Source organism: Aquarana catesbeiana, linkage group LG03, assembly GCF_042186555.1.
Source record: "Aquarana catesbeiana isolate 2022-GZ linkage group LG03, ASM4218655v1, whole genome shotgun sequence".
In the NCBI taxonomy this organism is placed as follows: domain Eukaryota; kingdom Metazoa; phylum Chordata; class Amphibia; order Anura; family Ranidae; genus Aquarana; species Aquarana catesbeiana.
This window is the reverse complement of record NC_133326.1, coordinates 632,820,433-632,838,531: the sequence shown is the minus strand read 5'-3', so window position 1 is coordinate 632,838,531 and position 18,099 is coordinate 632,820,433. Positions and strand designations below refer to the sequence as shown.

Sequence of the window (18,099 nt, the reverse complement as noted above, 5' to 3'; positions counted from 1 at the left end):
CCCTTTGTTACATGGAAGTCCAAAGTCTATGAAAGCGGTGCTAAAATAGATGATGTTAAATTAGTGAGTCCAAGGTAAAGGGAGGAATGTTCCAGTCACCAGTTAAAGTGCATAGATGTGGAAGCACTCAGCACCACGTTACAGGACCCCGTCAGGACTAAGCCAATAAAACAGTGACCACAGTAGGGGTGTGCACCTGTGTGTGTTTTGCATTGATGAAGGGGCATAAATAGGTAGGTACTGACCGTCTTTGGCTGTCTTTCCTTGTGGCTGGACTTTCTTTTAGCACTGGACTATCCACCTATTAAGTAAATAACATAGGTTCAAGGAATTTACACTGCACAATGTAAAAATGGTCATATGCCGCGTACACACGGTCGGATTTTCGCCCCGCAAAAGACCGATGAGATTTTTTCTACGGAAAATGCGACCGTGTGTATGCTCCATCGGAATTTTGCTGGCCGATTTCCAGCCAGCAAAAAATTGAGAGAATGTTCTTAATTTTTCGGTCGGAAAAAGTTCCTATCCGAAAATGCGATCGTCTGTGGCACGTCTGTGGTAGTTCCGACGCGCAAAATCCCTACGCATGCTCAGAAACAATTCGACGCATGCTCGGAAGCATTGAACGTCATTTTCTCGGCTCGTCGTAGTGTTGTACGTCACCGTGTTCTTGACGGTCGTAATTTCAGCAAACTTTTGCGTGACCGTGTGTATGCAAGGCAAGCTTGAGCGGAATCCCGTCGGAAAAGCCGTCATATCTTTTTCCGATGAGAAAAAACGGCCGTGTGTACGCAGCATTAGAGATAATTATTGTCCAATATGCAAGTTTTTGCCTCTTCCATCCCTTACCGTATCTTTTGGTTCTTGATTGGGTTCCAGTGTAAGAGACTCCAGACGCAGCTCTCTAACAACCAATCAAAATGGAGGATGAATGATAGGAAATATATGATGACCAGAAAACTAGACATTGAAGCACAGAACAAGGGGTGTTCCCTCTTATAGAACATGACTGGGAAGCAGCTAACCTTAGAAGAAATAGACTAGGGAGCAAGTTAGCAAGAGGTAAAAGAAAGCTTCAGGGAAACAAGGAGAAACATGACATTTCTAGGTGGACTGCAGATCAAACATAGCAAGAGAGATAGTTAATGTAAGATCACATGACTCACGCTCCACGCTCTGCAGGACTGTACCCTCCAGTGCTGGCAGGAATAGCTCTGCGCAGGAGGCGGAGCCATGTTGAGGGGTCGATGTTCATCTGTCGAGCACGGAGGAAAGCCTTGCCTGGGTACAAATGTCAGTGAAATACAGTTACACTAAGACTGTGAAATGTAGGGTAACCATAGCAGCTTACGCCATTTAAACATTGGGGATATTTCCCATCACTTCCTTTCCTGAAGACACAACAGGAATTGGGAAAAAATCTCTCCAAAACAAAGAGAAAATCCTTTTTCTTGGACTCTATATGAACATTTCCCAGCGTAATGTCCCTTTTGAGCGATACCTTAACCACTCCCATACCGAGGCCTATTCTGGCACTCCTCTCCTACATGTAGAAAATTACTCAGAACCCCCCAAAATTATATATGTTTTTTAGAAAACACCCTAGGGAATAAAATGGTGGTCGTTTCAAATTTTATGTCACACGGTATTTGCGCAACCATTTTTCAAACGCTTTTTTTTTGGAAAAAGAAACAGTTTCATGAATTAAAAAATAACAAGACAGTAAAGTTCGCCCAATTTTTTTTATATAATGTGAAAGATGATGTTACGCCGAGTAAATAGATACCCAACATGTCACGCTTTAAAATTGCGCACACTCATGGAATGGCGCCAAACTTTGGTAATTAAAAATCTCCATAGGCGATGCTTTAAAATATTTTACAGGTTACCAGTTTAGAGTTACAGAGGAGGTCCAGCGCTAGAATTATTACTCTCGCTCTAACGCACGTGGTGATACCTCGCATGTATGATTTGAATGGCGTTTACATATGCGGGCGCGACTTACGTGTGCGTTCGCTTCTGTGCGCGAGCACACGGGGACAGGGGGTGCTTTAAAAAAAAAAACATTTTTATTTTACCTAATTTTTTTTATTTTTACACTTTTGCTTCCTTTTTTTTTTTTGATCACTTTTATTCCTCTTACAGGGAATGTAAACATCCCTTGTAATAAGAATGGTGCATCACATGTCCTCTTTATGGAGAGAGCTGGGGTCTTTAGGACCCCTGATCTCTCCTCCAGGCTGGAAAGATTGAGATCAAAACAAAAAAATGAACGATCTCTTTCTTTCCAGCCGAGAGCTTGGCTTTGTTTACTTCGGCCGGCCGGACGTGAGGTCATAACGTCGCGCCCGGGCCTCCGACAGTCATAGAGATGACTGGGGACCATCTGGTCACCGGAAATCTCTATGATCATCATACGGCGGATTCTTTCTCCGGGTCGCCGATCGCACGGGTGAGCCCGGAGAAGCACCAGAGGGTGACAGGAGGGGGGGGATGTCCCATTCCGCCACCTGTAAGAATGATCAGGCGGCTGAACTGCTCATATGACGTACTTGGGCTGGAAGTGGTTAATAAATGTTATTTCTTGAACAGTTTGCATGGCTGATAGTTGTCAAATGTGGCTGTAAGGGCTCATTTAGATGTGTAAAGAAATTTTAGCGCCCATTAAAAAACCCAATGCATTAAGATGCGTTTTTTACGTGATTGTGTTGCGTTAAAAAGGCTTGCCAGATGCCCCCTCTGTGTTGGTTTTTTATTGTATGGATTTTTGTATTATTATCTAAGCTAGTAAGGATTTGGATTTTTGTATTATTATCTAAGCTGGTAAGGATTTCTAATCGCATCTCAAATGTGCAGTAAACACCATAGGGGCATTTGTGATGCGTTTGCAGTGCGTTTACACTAACATCAATGGAAGCATTTGGGGAGCGGCAAAGCCTAGCAACAGACACATGTTGGGTCAATTTTGACACAACATTAACACAACCATGGGTGCTGCCATGCACACAATTTTAACAGGCATTCGTAAAGCTTCAAAAACGCTCATGAAACATCTGCTTTTGAAGCTAGTGTAAACTTAGCCTAACAGACATATCTGGTCCCAATTTAGAATTGGGAACTAATCAGTGTGACTCACAATAATGTGATTACTTTAACAGTTTTGTAGGCTTCATTCAGAAAAAAAAAATGTTTTTAGCTTGCAGAGGCCACTGCTGCCTGTAGATGGCAGTGTGCCATTGTTTAATGCTATAATTGTCTGATAAAATTATAGTATTAAAAAAATAGGTATTTGAAAAATTATACATATACTGTACTGTATACATTTTTTTTCAACTTGTCATACTATACCAAAAACACAGAAGTGTCTTTTTGTTTTGTGTATAATGCCGCGTACACACGGTCGGACTTTTCGTCTACAAAAGTCCAACGGACGCTGACGGACTAAAGCTGGCTGGTAATCCGATCGTGTGTGGGCTTCTCCGGACTTTCAACGGACTTTTTCAGCCTCAAATCCGACGGACTTTAGATTTGAAACATGCTTCAAATCTTTCCGACGGACTCGAGTCCGGTCGAAAAATCCGCTCGTCTGTATGCTAGTCTGACGGACAAAAACCCACGCTAGGGCAGCTATTGGCTACTGGCTATCAACTTCCTTATTTTAGTCCGGTGTACGTCATCACGTAAGAATTCGACGGACTTTTGTGTGATCGTATGTAGGCAAGTCTGTTCATTAGAAAGTCCGCCGCAAGTCCGTCGAAAGTCCGTCGAAAGTCCGTCGAAAGTCTGTCGGACAGGCTGTCGGACTTTTGTAGCTGAAAAGTCCGTCCGTGTGTACGCGGCATTACTCTTCTTCTTAAAAGAACTCCCGGAACTGAATTTCCTTTTGTATGGTATTTTCCGATGACTCTCACCAACGGACTTTTATATGATATTGTGGATTGATACGAGTCTAGCTGTGGGCGATAGCCATTGAGCAGTCTCGCTACCTCCTCCACTATGTAATGTCATCCTTTTGTATTTTCAATGTTCCAATTAAAAAAAATTTCAACCCCAAAAACACAGAAGTGTTTCTTTTTATTACTATTAACCCCTTCATGATGAAAGTTAAACAAACCCTAATAGGCCTGATTCACAGAAGGCGGAGCCGCTCAGCAGAGTCCGCCAGCTCGGCAGGTGATCGCTCCGTTGATCTCCGCTGAGCCGGCGGATGACAGGTCTGTCTCTGCTCACTGAGAGGGGAGGGGCCTGTCAGAGCGCCGCTGATTCCTGTACTTGAACACAGTTTTGCAACATTCACAAGTGATAGTAGAACTGAACATATCATCGCTACTACTACCTTGTTTTTATTTTAAGGCCACATTGGGTTTTCATTTGGTGGTAAATGTCATGGAGATCTCCTGATTGCTTTTATCATTAAAGGAAAACTGGTTGAAAATGGTAAAAGATACAATTTTTTAAAAATATATCTTTAAATTTCTTGCTATTACAATATCCTGATTTCTTTTATTATCAAAGGAAAACTGACCAAAAATAGTAAAATATAAATTTTTTTCAAATGTAACTGTATATTTCTTGCTATTACCATAACTTACCACCAAAGAACCACCCAAAATAAATGATCTTGCGATACTACATACGCTATATTAGCAAAAGTATTGGGACGCCTGCCTTTACACGCACATTAAATTTAATGGCATCCCAGTCTTAGTCCGTAGGGTTCAATATTGAGTTGGTCCACACTTTGCAGCTATAACAGCTTCAACTCTTCTGAGAAGGCTGCCCCCAAGGTTTAGGAGTGTGTCTATGGGAATGTTTGACCATTCTTCCAAAAGCGCATTTGTGAGGTCAGGCACTGATGTTGGACGAGAAGGCCTGGCTCACAGCCTCTGCACTAATTCATCCCAAAGGTGTTCTATCGGGTTGAGGTCAGGACTCTGTGCAGGCCAGTCAACTTCCTCCACCCCAAACTCACTCATCCATGTCTTTATGGACCTTGCTTTATGCACTGGTCCAAATCAATTGGTGGAGGGGGGATTATGGTGTGGGGTTGTTTTTCAGGGGTTGGGAATGGCTCCTTAGTTCCAGTGAAGGGAACTCCTAAGGCATCAGAAAACCAAGACATTTTGGACAATTTCATGCTCCCAACTTTATGAGAACAGTTTGGGGATGGTCCAACGGACTAAGACTGGGATGCCATTAAAGTTCATGTGCGTGTAAAGGCAGGTGTCCCAATACTTTTAGTAAAACAGTGTATGTTATTTGTTGCTTGTACCTGTAGTAGGGCCTGTCATTGCTCCTCGGCTCGGTATTTTCCGTTCCGGCGCCGAGGTGAGAAGACATTGATGTGAGTGCACCAACAGTACACACACAGTAAAACACACCAGCACACTTTTCACCCCCTGATGACCCCCACCCGTCACAGTGACACCAAGCAGTTTTTTTTTTTTTTCTGATTACTGCATTGGTGTCAGTTCAGTTTGTGACAGTTAGTGTGGTAGGGCAGTTAGTGTTAGCCCCCTTTAGGTCTAGGGTACCCCCCTAACCCCCCCTAATAAAGTTTTAACCCCTTGATCACCCCCCGTCGCCAGTGTCACTAAGTGATCGTTTTTCCGATCGCTGTATTAGTGTCACTGGTGACACTAGTTAGGGAGGTAAATGTATAGGTTCGCCGCCAGCGTTTTATAGCACCAGGGACCCCCATATACTACCTAATAAAGGTTTTAACCCCTTGATTGCCCCCTAGTTAACCCTTTCACCAGTAATCACCGTATAACTGTTACGGGTGATGCTGGTTAGTTAGTTTATTTTTTATAGTGTCAGGGCACCCGCCGTTTATTACCTAATAAAGGTTTAGCCCCCTGATCGCCCGGCGGTGATATAACTTAGGTTTTAGGGTCAGATTGGGTCTGCGTCGCCCCAGGCTGCGTCAGGTTAGCGCCAGTACCGCTAACACCCATGCACGCACCATACACCTCCCTTAGTGGTATAGTATCTAAACGGATCAATATCTGATCCGATCAGATCTATACTAGTGTCCCCAGCAGTTTAGGGTTCCCAAAAACGCAGTGTTAGCGGGATCAGCCCAGATACCTGCTAGCACCTGCGTTTTGCCCCTCGGCCCAGCCCACCCAAGTGCAGTATCGATCGATCACTGTCACTTACAAAACACTAAACACATAACTGCAGCGTTCGCAGAGTCAGGCCTGATCCCTGCGATCGCTAACAGTTTTTTGGTAGCATTTTGGTGAACTGGCAAGCACCAGCCCAGGCAGCGTCAGGTTAGTGCCAGTAGCGCTAACACCTACGCACGCACCGTACACCTCCCTTAGTGGTATAGTATCTGAACGGATCAATAATTTTAGGATTTTCGTTCTTTCCAATTTTAGGATTTTTTTTCTTATTTTTGGATTTTCGTTCTTATTTCCGGATCTCAGAATTTCCGAAATTTCGGATTTTGAATTTCCAAATTTTCTAATTTTCTAATTTATGAACTTATTAGAAATAACGAATTTCGATCATAACGAATAACCAGGAAAAAAAAAACGAATGAAACGAAAATGAACAATGATTTTGGCAGTGCACATGTCTAGTACATAGCGATTTTTACTTCTAACACATGAAACCTGCTGATCTTACGCAACATAAAGAGGACAGGCACAGTTCCCGAAAGCCCAACACACCTTGTTCTTTGGAGAAAATGTTCTTCTGTCGACGTAGTTTCGAAAATCTTTCAATTACTGGATTATAAAATGCTACCTGAAATTTAACATAAATGCAAGGATTACATATATGATATTGACATTAGAACTGGTATATAATTTTGAGACTGATGTTCTGATGAGACTGATGTTCAGATATACAGTATATATATATATATATATATATATATATATATATATATATATATATATACAGTATGTGTGTGTATTGCCATCAGCTGTAATGGTTACCTCAATGTATAGGTGGAGGGAACAAAGTAATGAACCTAGCAGTATGTACTACTCAACAGTAATGAAGTCTGCAGAGAGGTCTAAGGAAGTTTTCTGTGTAGTTTGCCAAGGACATCACAAAAATGGCTGCACATAAATCTTAGGTAGGTAAGGTGATTTACATATACGTAGTTTGGCAATGTAAAAAGTGCTTTAACTAGAAATTTGCTTTATTACATTTTAGGCAGATATTTTACTACCTCCCCGAGCAGCACCCTAAAAACCACAGAAATTGTGTTTAATGCTCTTGCTACCAAAATGTCTTCTTTGCTGCATTCCAATACAAGATCTCCCAATCTCAACAGAAAAGTTCTACTGTCTTCCATAACTGATAGCAACAATTAGTGGGTGTCCCTATTTTTCATTAAAGTTTATGTCCAGTCAGTTTTTTAATTTAAGTTTTGGATGGCGTGGAGAAGGGTTAGAACCTTGGTTTGGTTTTATGGCTTTTACTAGTTAGAGAGATTTCTCCTCACTTACTTTACTGTTGACAACAGTTTCACTAGACCAGGGGTCTCCAGACTTTTAAGTACGAGGGCCACATCTAGTATTTTACAAATATTTGCGGGTCAAAAAATGCCGAGCTTAATACGCAAATTAATACAATTTCAATGAATTAATACATTTTTTAATCAGCATGATATGATTCAGGGAAAAAACCTCAGTAAAACAAATCAAAGAAATTCCATATAAATTTGAGCTATTAATAAGTCAAACAAAAAAAAAAAAAATTCAGCACTTTTCTCATCAGAGTCTCCACTTACACCGGGGTCCTCTTCAGCTGTTGGGGGGGGGAGCAGAGACTGTACACATCAGCTGTTGGGGGGGGGAGCAGAGACTTTGCACGTCAGCTGTTGGGGGAGAGAAGAAGAGACTGTGTACGTCAGCTGTTGGGGGAGAGAAGAAGAGACTGTGTACGTCAGCTGTTGGGGGCTGTTGGGGGGAGAAGCAAAGACTTTGCACATCAGCTGTTGGGGGAGAAGCAAAGACAGTGATGAGCTGTTAGAGGGAGAGGCAGAGACTGTGCACATCAGCTGTTGGGGGAGAAGCAGAGACAGTGATGAGCTGGTTGGGGGAAAAAGCAGAGCTGTTGCACATCAGCTGTTGGGGAAGAAGCAGAGACAGTGATGAGCTGTTGGGGGGACAAGCAGAGACTGTGCAGATCAGCTGTTAGGGGGAGAGGCAGAGACTTTGAACATTAGCTGTTGGGGGGAAAGGCAGAGACAGTGATGAGCTGTTGGAGGGAGAAGCAGAGACTGTGCACATCAGCTGTTGGGGGGGATGCAGAGACTGTGCACATCAGCTGTTGGGGTGGGGAGAAGCAGAGGCTGTACACATCACCTGTTGGGGGGGGGGGATCAGAGACTGTGCACATCAGATGTTGGGGGGGGGGGGGCAGAGACTGTGCACATCAGCTGTTGGGGGGAGAAGCAGAGACTGTGCACATCATGTGGGTCGCATGTATCCTGCGGGCCATAGTTTGGAGACCCCTGCACTAGACAGAAATTGAGAAAAAAATTTGCAACAGGGACACTAAGTGAAATAAAAAGCTGACATTGGTTCTAGCCGTCCCCTACTCTGTGTTGCTGTTGGAGATTGTTCCTCACTCGCTGTCTGAGGAAACTGTCGTCACTTGAATAGTGGCCCAACCGAGGTGTTAATTCTTCCCCAACCTATCCCAAAAAAACATTTGCCTGGACGTACACTTTAAATAAAGAGCACCTGTAAAACTTAATTAAACTGTCTGTACCTCACATAGTAGCATTCCCTGAGGTTCCAGCTCCAGAAAGGTTTCATGTCTCTGGTCATCCAGAAATTCTTCCAGCTTCACATATTTAATGGCGCAAAGGGAGCGAAAATCTTTCCTGTACACAGAAACCTGCAGCTCTCGTGCCTGGACACATAGAAAGGGATAACAAACCAATCAGTATGATGCATTACAGATAATGTGAATTATTTGATGGCAGATCAACAGCAATGCCTTGAGGTTCAGACATGACCAACTTCGATCCTGAACAGTCCAGGACACAAATTCCTTTAGTCCCTTTTCTCCATAACCTTAGTACTTATACTTGCTTTTTAATAGAAGTCATATATTTTACACATATACTGTGCTGGAGACCCCCTTTGTACTGTTTTGTATATTATCCTGCCCATGTGCACCTTTTCCCTTTTTGCTAGTTTTAAACAGATTAGAGCGGCTGCCATTGTTTAAGTGTTCATCTGCCTAGCAAAGGCAATATTTGGGTTTCTAGTGTGTTGCTGTACCTTTAAGGGTGAAGGCCTCCTCCCAGTTTGTGCATTGCTATATACACATCATGTCCCACGGTTGGTACCTTAACACAGCAGTGTGACTTCCTTAAAACAGACAACATTTGTGCCTTTTAGCATTCTGTCAGCAGTCAGCCTTTTCACTCAGCAGCAGGGAGTGAGAAAGAACCCTAAGCATAAGTCAGCTTACATACAGTATATAAAGGCCTGTGCACAGCTGAGATTTAGGCTGCATGCACATGAGTGTAATAAAATACACCCATCTACTCATACTGAATCCTTCTGACAGGAGCTGACAGAAAAATCCATTGTAAAAATGCTAGTTTGGCACGTAATTATGAAAATATTCATTTATTCTAGCCATCAGAATAAGTTTAGGCCCATGAGCGCATGTTTCAACATGTTTCTGCACATATTTGCATAAACCATGTCAGTAAGTACATACTTTATCTGAACGCAGTTTTGGGGCATTTTTTTATGCTCCTGAGAGTTGCTCTAAAAGAAGAATATAAATGCAACAATGTACAGTACATTGGCTGAAATATGGATGCATTCAGAGACATAAAAAAAAAATGACCTACTAATGAGGTCTGGCCACCAGATAAAATGTGGCCCAAGTAATGGATGCTTTATCCCACCCAAAACTCTACAAAGCCTCCAAGCCTCCAACCCTCTGAGCTTCAGAACCCAGAACATGACTTCCTGAGATCTGAGAAAACAAAAAGTTGCTTTCTACAAAACAGACACACATTGTGTAGGTGATAAACCTAGGTGATACGCACCATCCACAATCCTGCCAGCCATTGCCACACTATATACATATAAATATACAGTATCTCACAAAAGTTAGTACACCCCTCACATTTTTGTAAATATTTTATTATATTTTTTCATGTGACAACACTGAAGAAATGACACTTTTCTACAATGTAAAGTAGTGAGTGTACAGCTTGTATAACAGTGAAAATGTTCTGTCCCCTTAAATTAACTCAACACACAGCCATTAATGTGTAAACCACTGGCAACAAAAGTGAGTAAACCCCTAAGTGAAAATGTCCAAATTGGGACCAATTAGCCATTTTCCCTCCCCGGTGTCATGTGACTCATTAGTGTTACAAGGTCGCAGGTGTGAATGGGGAGCAGGTGTGTTAAATTTGGTGTTATCGCTCATTCTTAGTGATTGTATGACCGAAAAGCCCAGGAAGGAATACTCAAATCTATCTATCTATCTATCTATCTATCTATCTATCTATCTATCTATCTATCTATCTATCTATCTATCTATCTATCTATCTATCTATCTATCTATCTATCTATCTCTGTCTTATCTTATCTTATCTTCACATGATGTTTTGTGAGGTTATTCCATCTCCATCAGTGTTTCTCACCCTTTCAAGCTTTAGTTTGAAAACCTGATCCCACGTGTCCCGACCTTCTGTCTTCCAAGAAGTCTGTCCCACCACAACGTTGTCCAGCCGTAACACAACACTGATTTCATCTGCAGGTACCAAAGATACAAAACACACAAAGGAACTTTTGAGATAAAAGTATTCCCTGCTGCCCACAACAACCAATCAGCTTCAAAATAGCATTCTTACAGGACAGATTTACTGTAAATCTGGAAAGGAGAATGTGACTAGCTGCTGTGGACTAGAACAAATTTCCCCATATGCAGCTTTGTGTAGAGTACATTTTAAACTGTTCTATGGCTCAGTGTGTAATTTGACTTGTTACAAAACCATTTCTTTCCTTCCTGTTTTGTCGCTGATAGTACATGAACTATTTATAAACAGGAATCAGTCCTCTGTACAAGATCTGTTGACATTATGGCGTTAAATATGTTAAAAAATGGCAACTCCAATGGTGGCCATACATGTTTTGATTTGCGATTGATCTAGGAATGAGTGATAATGATCAAGAGATTCATCACTCATTAAAATATCATACGATTGAACACATTGTTCCATTCTTTGCGATAAACTGAAAATATTGCAGTTGCATAAGTGTCATAGGTGTAAAGCTGGTCATACACTAGTAGAATTTTGTTTGATGTTTCATTTAAAGCAGTAGTAAAGTCCACTTTTTGTATTTATACCTACAGGTTACCTATAGGTACGGTACATATCTAATAAACCTGCACAGTATAGGAGGTATTTACTTTAGTAGCAGCCGGTGACGTCACTGGCACATGTGCTCTCAAGGGACAGCATGCTGTCCCTTGAGAGGGTTGTGCCACAGCCATGGGCTTTTAGTAAGCAATGCCATTAAATAAACTTTTTTTTAAATGGGTGGGAGTGCTTTTATTTGGGGTTCTAAGTAGGGTATTCTTTGTTGTTAATCTTTTTCTTTTTTCCTGTTTTTGGTCACGTTTTATTTTCATTCTTATTTTTACTTTTTGTGTTCGTTCCTGAGAGGGGGACTTTTTACATTTTCCAATTTCTTCCTTAATAGTTTGGAAGTCACATGCACTTTAACCACTTAAGGACCAGGCCTCTTTTTGAGATTTGTTGTTTACAAGTTAAAAACTGTTTTTTTTTTTTTTTGCTAGAAAATTACTTAGAACCCCCAAAACATTATACATTTTTTTCTAACACCCTGGACAATAAAATGAGGGTCGTTGCAATACTTTCTGTCACACCGTATTTGCGCAGCGGTCTTACAAGCGCACTTTTTTTGGAAAAAATACACTTTTTTGAATTTAAAAATAAGACAACAGTAAAGTTAGCCCATTTTTTTTTTATATTGTGAAAGATAATGTTACGCCGCGTAAATTGATACCCAACATGTCACGCTTCAAAATTGCGCCCGCTCGTGGAATGGCAACAAACTTTTACCCTTAAAAATCTCCATAGGCTACGTTTAAAAAATTCTTACATACATGTGTGGTTTGAACACCATTTTCATATGCGGGCGCTACTCACGTATGTGTTCGCTTGTGCACGTGAACTTGGCGGGACGGAGCGTTTAAAACATTTTTTTTCTTATTTATTTTACTTTTTATTTTTACACTGTTCTTTTAAAAAAAAATTGTGTCACTTTTATTCCTATTACAAGGAATGTAAACATCCCTTGTAATAGAAAAAAAGAATGAGAGGACCTGTTAAATATGAGATCTGGGGTCAAAAAGACCTCAGATCTCATACTTATACTAAAATACAATAAAAAAAATTTAAAAAGTGAAAAAATCTTTTTGTCATTTAAAAAAATAATTTAAAAAAATGGCCCTTTAAGAGCCATGGGCAGAAGTGACGTTTTGCCGTCGCTTCCGCCCTGCAATTTTATGGAGATGGGTAGGGGCCATCTTCCCCTCACTCCATTCCTTGCAAGGGGAAACATCCGATCGCCACCGCTGCTGCCGACGGATCCGGTAAGCGGCGGAAGGGCACCTGAGTGCGGTGGGAGGGGGGGCGCCACCGATAAAAGTGATCTTGCGGCAAATCCGCCACAGAGACCACTCTTATCGAAAAGCAGACCGCCGGCCGAAGAAGAGGATACCGGGTTTATGGCAGCTAGCTGCTGCCATAACGATGATATTCCTCTTCAAAGTTAGGACGTATATAGGCGTGCGGCAGTCCGTAAGTGGTTAACCACTTGCGGACCGCCCACTGTACATATACTGCAGCAGGGCGGCCACTCTAGTACGTGATCTGTCACTTCTGGGTCTGGGGGCGCATACTGCCAGTGACCCACAGCGAGATCCCAGCAGCAGCGGATGTCGCAGACTCAATGTCCGCCTGCATCCACCAATTACACAGGGCACAGGCTGAACGGCACTCTGCCTATGTAAACATAGCAGATTGTCATTCTGTCAGAGGGGAAGGTATTGATCCTGTGTTTCTGCATAGCAGGAACACGGATCTTTGCCTTCCCCTAGTCAAAGCACCTCCCCCACACTGAGTAAGCACAACCTAGGTACACAGTTACCCTTCTGATCACCCCTGATGTTAACCCCTTCCCTGCCAATGTCATTAGTACAGTGACAGTGCATATATTTTAGCACTGATCACTCTATTAGTGTCACTGGTCCCCAAAAAGTGTCAGTTAGGTGTCCGATTTGTCCACCGCAATATCCCAGTCCCGCTATGAGTTGATCGCTGCCATTACTAGTAAAAATAATTAATTAAACAAAAAAAATGCCGTAAATTTGTAACCTTTGCACAAAGCAGTCAATATACGCTTATTGGGATTTTTTTTTTACCAAAAATATGTATCAGAATACATACTGGCCTAAATTGATGAAGAAATTAGATATTTTTACATTTTTTTTATTGGGTATGTTTTATAGCAGGAAGTAAAAAATATTGTTATTTTTTTCAAAATTGTTGGACTTTTTTGTTTACAGCTCGTTTCGGAACTTCTGATTGGTTCCTTCTTCAAAAAAAGACTTGAAGAAGGAACCAATCAGAAGTCCTGAAACATGTCCCTCTTTGATGACCTCACTTCCTGTTTGTGGTCCATGCTGTTTGTAGGGCCCCTTCCGCTGACGTCACTTCCGGTATTCACGTCCAACGCTGATTCTGAGAGCACGGCCGCTCTATTGGTGCCTCCAGAGCTGTGGCGTCTTCCTGCTGGCCCCGCTGGGACGTTCTTCTGCTGCATAGTGACTTCTCTGGGAATTCCTGATATACACTGGGACTACATGATGCCTGATAACCCTTATTATACATATGATGCATTCCTCTCATCATCCATCCTGTAAGTGTTCTTAATCCCTTTTGAGATATTAAAAGTTTTTTTAATATTGCATTTAGACGCACCTCTTTTTTGTTTATCTTGTTTCTAGAGTTTGCTGTCTCTTTTGAGTGCTGCCCTAAGTGTACTGAAGACTCCTCATTATCCGAATCCCTTCACCTCCAATAAAGACGATATTCTGCTTAGTCTTGTTACTCAGAGCGCCCTTACACAAAACGTTATCATGTTTTAAAGGTGTACAATGCCTTTAAGGTAGGTTTTGTTTAAGGCAAGGTATACAGTATGTCTATTGCATTGGTAAATAACAACAAATACAAAAAGTGCTGATTACTTGAAAATTCCTCGCTGCGATTAATACTGGATGTGCGTGAGTACATGCTTCGTGCAGTGCGTGTTTTCAGGCTCTTTCCTTCTACAGGGCTGTTTCCAGGCAGCCAGGTCAGTGAATTCCTTGTGCGTCCAGGGACGTTATCTAATAGATCAGTACAGCCCAGGAGACGAAACTCTAACACACCTGTAAAAAGAGACCACATACAAAAACAAGGTTCTCTGGATGAGATCATGTTGGTCTATTAATTGATTTATTTATTATGGCAATTCCGAAAACTGTCTGAAATATAATAAAATTACAATTGAAACTACTTTGCAAGAAAGATTGAAAATTAAGCCTTTGAATGTATATGGGGGCACAGCCCCCTCCCCTAAGGGGCTTGGGGGTCAATTCACTAAAACAGGAGTCTCTGAACTTTTTAAACAAAGGACCAGTGTATTCTCCTTCAGGCTTTAGGAGGGCCGGACTGTGGCCATCGGAAGCGGAAATTTTCCTGGCACCAGTGGGAGTAAACATCATCGCATTTGGTATTAGGAAGAAGAATAGTGCCCCATCGTTGGTATCATTGGGAAGAATAGTGTCCCATCGTTGGTGTCATTGGGAAGAATAGTGTCCCATCGTTGGTGTCATTGGGAAGAATAGTGCCCCATTGTTGATGTCAGTGGGAGAAATGGTGCTCCATTGTTGATGTCAGTTGACAGAATAGTGTCTCATATCAGTGGGAGGAATAGATAAAAGCAAGCAAAGAACCACATCCGGCCCCCCGGCCGTAGTTTGGAGACCACTAAGAGATAAATATTACATGAATTTTAGAGTTAAAATAACTCATGCAGTATTTATCTCAAGAGTAGTCAATTCACTAAAAAAAATGCGTTATTTAAAGAATGCCTTAATATTTATGTTTTGCAATATTTATCACTTAAATTTAGCGTTATTTTTGGCATTGTTTTTTCAGACTTTTTTTTTTTTTTTTTTACATGCTAACACTGCACTAGAGGAAAAAATAAATGCACACAGAAATACTATGAAACTGTGAAAATATTCTAGCATGCTTTCATTCACATAACGATCTTCCTCTGGTGAAATGTTACAATTTATTTTCATTGCAGAGTTTTGGGCAAAAACACAAGTATACATTGGGGGTTATTTACTAAAGGAAAAAACACTTTGCACTGAAAGTGCACTTGGAAGTGCAGTCGCTGTAGATCCGAGGGGGACATGCAAGGAAAATAAAAAACAGCATTTTAGCTTGCACATGATTGGATGATAAAATCAGCAGCGCTTCCACTCATTTCAGAGCTACCCCTTAGATTTAGAGCGACTGCACTTTCAAGTGCACTTGTAGTGCAAAGTGGATTTGCCTTTCGTAAATAACCCCCATTGTCTGCTTTTAATTTACTGTTGCAGAGTTCCCCTTATTGTTATATTATACTTTGCTAAAATACTGACTGCCTACTGGCAGATGATAAATAATGAATGTATGTGTTCTTAAGGGCCCTTTCACACTGGGGCGGGGGCGGCGTCAGCGGTAAAGCGCCGCTATTGTAAGCGGCGCTTTACCGTTGGTATTCGGCCGCTAGCGGGGCAGTTTTACCCCCCACTAGCGGCCGAGAAAGGGTTAAAAACCACCGGAAAGCGCCTCTGTAGAGGCGCTTTGCCGGCGGTAAAGCCGCGCTGTCCCATTGATTTCAATGGGCAGGAGCGGTGAAGGAGCGGTATACACTCCGCTCCTTCACCGCTCCGAAGATGCTGCTAGGAGGACTTTTTTTCCCATCCTGCTAGCGCACCGCTCCAGTGTGAAAGCCCTCGGGGCTTTCACATTGGAGACACAGCAGCGGCTGTTTCGGGTCGGTTTGCAGGCGCTATTATTAGCGCAATAGCGCCTGCAAACCACCCCAGTGTGAAAGGGCCCTTAGGGAATTGACTTTAATGATTTATCTCTTTTTTTGCGGTACTTTTAACAAAAGTGCGGTATTTACCTCACATTCGATATTTTACTTCGATGAATTGGCTCTTTTATTATCTCATGCGGTATTTCCAAAACAATGGGTCACGTGACCTTCGTATCGCATTCAGTAACCTTTAGTGACTTCACCCTTAATTATTTTGTCCAGGCATATCTATACAATAGGCCATCCTACTACTTAAATTTTACATTACCGGTGCCAACAGGCACTATAAGGCATTTATTTTTATTTGGGTTTCCATGCCCTTGGAGTCACGGCAGCAGTGTGGGCATGTTCTCTCCCCCTGCATCCCCAATCCAATGCCATATCCCAAAAGACCTACTAACAAGTACTGCTAATGAACTGTGTTTTTTGGGGGGATAGGAGGAGTTAGGGGTGATTCTTAAGCAGTGATGAGGTAATACAGCAATCAAAAGTGCTGCAACTTGATTTGCCCCTGCTGGCAACAAAGTATATTCTGCGTTATTGCAAAGTGCTACCCCATCTAGTTTTGGATACATCGGAGAATGGTTTAAATCACTGCCAACTTTTAATCATTGTCTCTGTCCCCATAAGGGAGATTTCTCATCACTTTCTGTCTATTTGAAGCATAAACAGAAATAGAACAGGTATTGAGGGAAAATATCCAAACTTCCTATTTGGAAGGAACAGGATATTTGTACAGCAATTTCAAAATTTTCTGGTGCCACTCTATGGCAGCGTACAGTACTTATGGTTGGTTGCTCTGTCCCCATCCAAACTATAGGGCAATAAGGGGCTGGAAACTCAGCACCACTGGTTACAAACTCATTACCTGTGAGAGGGGCTGATTTAGAGAAAGTGCTGTGAGGAGAAGAGGGGGAAGGAGCGCTGTGTCTTGTTGGAGAAACACACATCGCCATCTCCTCTCGTAAGAGGCATCTTTTAGGGTGGTCATCAGGAAGGTTGCTCTGTCCCCATCCAAACTATAGGGCAATAAGGGGCTGGAAACTCAGCACCACTGGTTACAAACTCATGAAGACAAATAAGAGACTGGTGAAGTAATATGTCTTACATTTTTACAGTATATAGTTTTCAGTTTTTTGTGGGTTGAGGCAGAGTAACCATCCACAGGTAACCATTGAGAGGCACCAGGAAAAGGGACATTATGCAAAAACAAGTAGAAATGAGGCATAGAATTCAAATTATCACAAAATAGCTCAGATCCTGATAAGGCACCACTCTGATGTGGCCGTTCTCAACAAAAACAGAGTTTCTCTTGAAACAGGGGGTCCATATTTAAAGGTTCATGTATATAATGTCTAATGAGAGTGTCAAACAGCCTGAGAGTCCAAAAACCTTTAAAGGAGAAGTACAGCCAAAGCTTGTTTGGCTGTACTTCTCCTGTGGATCACAGGAATGCAGTTCGTTCTGCACTCCTGTGACCCATTTTCAGCTGACAGCGGGCTGAAGCCGTCACAGAGCTGGTCCAGGCTGGGGAAAGATCCCGACCATATGGTCAGGATCCACCCAGGAGCCTGGACCAGAACCTGGCTCAGCCTCTCAGGGAGCCGCTGAGAGCCTGAGCGAAGCGCTCCCGCCCCCCTTCGCAGCCCATCACTCCAGTGAGTGCGGGGGGGGGGGCAGAGCAGACAGCTCTCTGCTCATGGAGCACTGAGTGATCAGTGGTTCGCTTGGTTCTCAGTCTTACAGCCGGCAGTAGACAGAAGCAGCATCAGATCGATGCTGCATCCACCTAGGTAAGTATGATTTAAAAAAAAAAAGTACTTCTCTTTAAATATTAGTATTGGTTTACAAATGACAACGTAGACCAGTCAACGCATTTTGGGGGGATCAATGATATCACCCTTCTTCAGGGCTTAAATGTAAA

General features: G+C 42.2%; 1 protein-coding gene across 1 annotated transcript in view; it reads right to left on the bottom strand.

Annotated features, from left to right (window-relative positions):
- The window catches only part of LOC141133230 (serine/threonine-protein kinase N1-like), a 134,637-nt gene that overhangs the window by 54,905 nt on the left and 61,633 nt on the right, over nt 1–18,099 (bottom strand). Inside the window, exons 7-13 of the mRNA XM_073622481.1 lie at nt 14,284–14,466; nt 10,649–10,758; nt 8,740–8,883; nt 6,681–6,756; nt 1,167–1,281; nt 850–904; nt 246–301 (exon numbers count right to left, since the gene is read on the bottom strand). Coding sequence (XP_073478582.1) covers nt 246–301; nt 850–904; nt 1,167–1,281; nt 6,681–6,756; nt 8,740–8,883; nt 10,649–10,758; nt 14,284–14,466 — 739 coding nt within the window. The remainder of the gene's footprint in view (nt 1–245; nt 302–849; nt 905–1,166; nt 1,282–6,680; nt 6,757–8,739; nt 8,884–10,648; nt 10,759–14,283; nt 14,467–18,099) is intronic.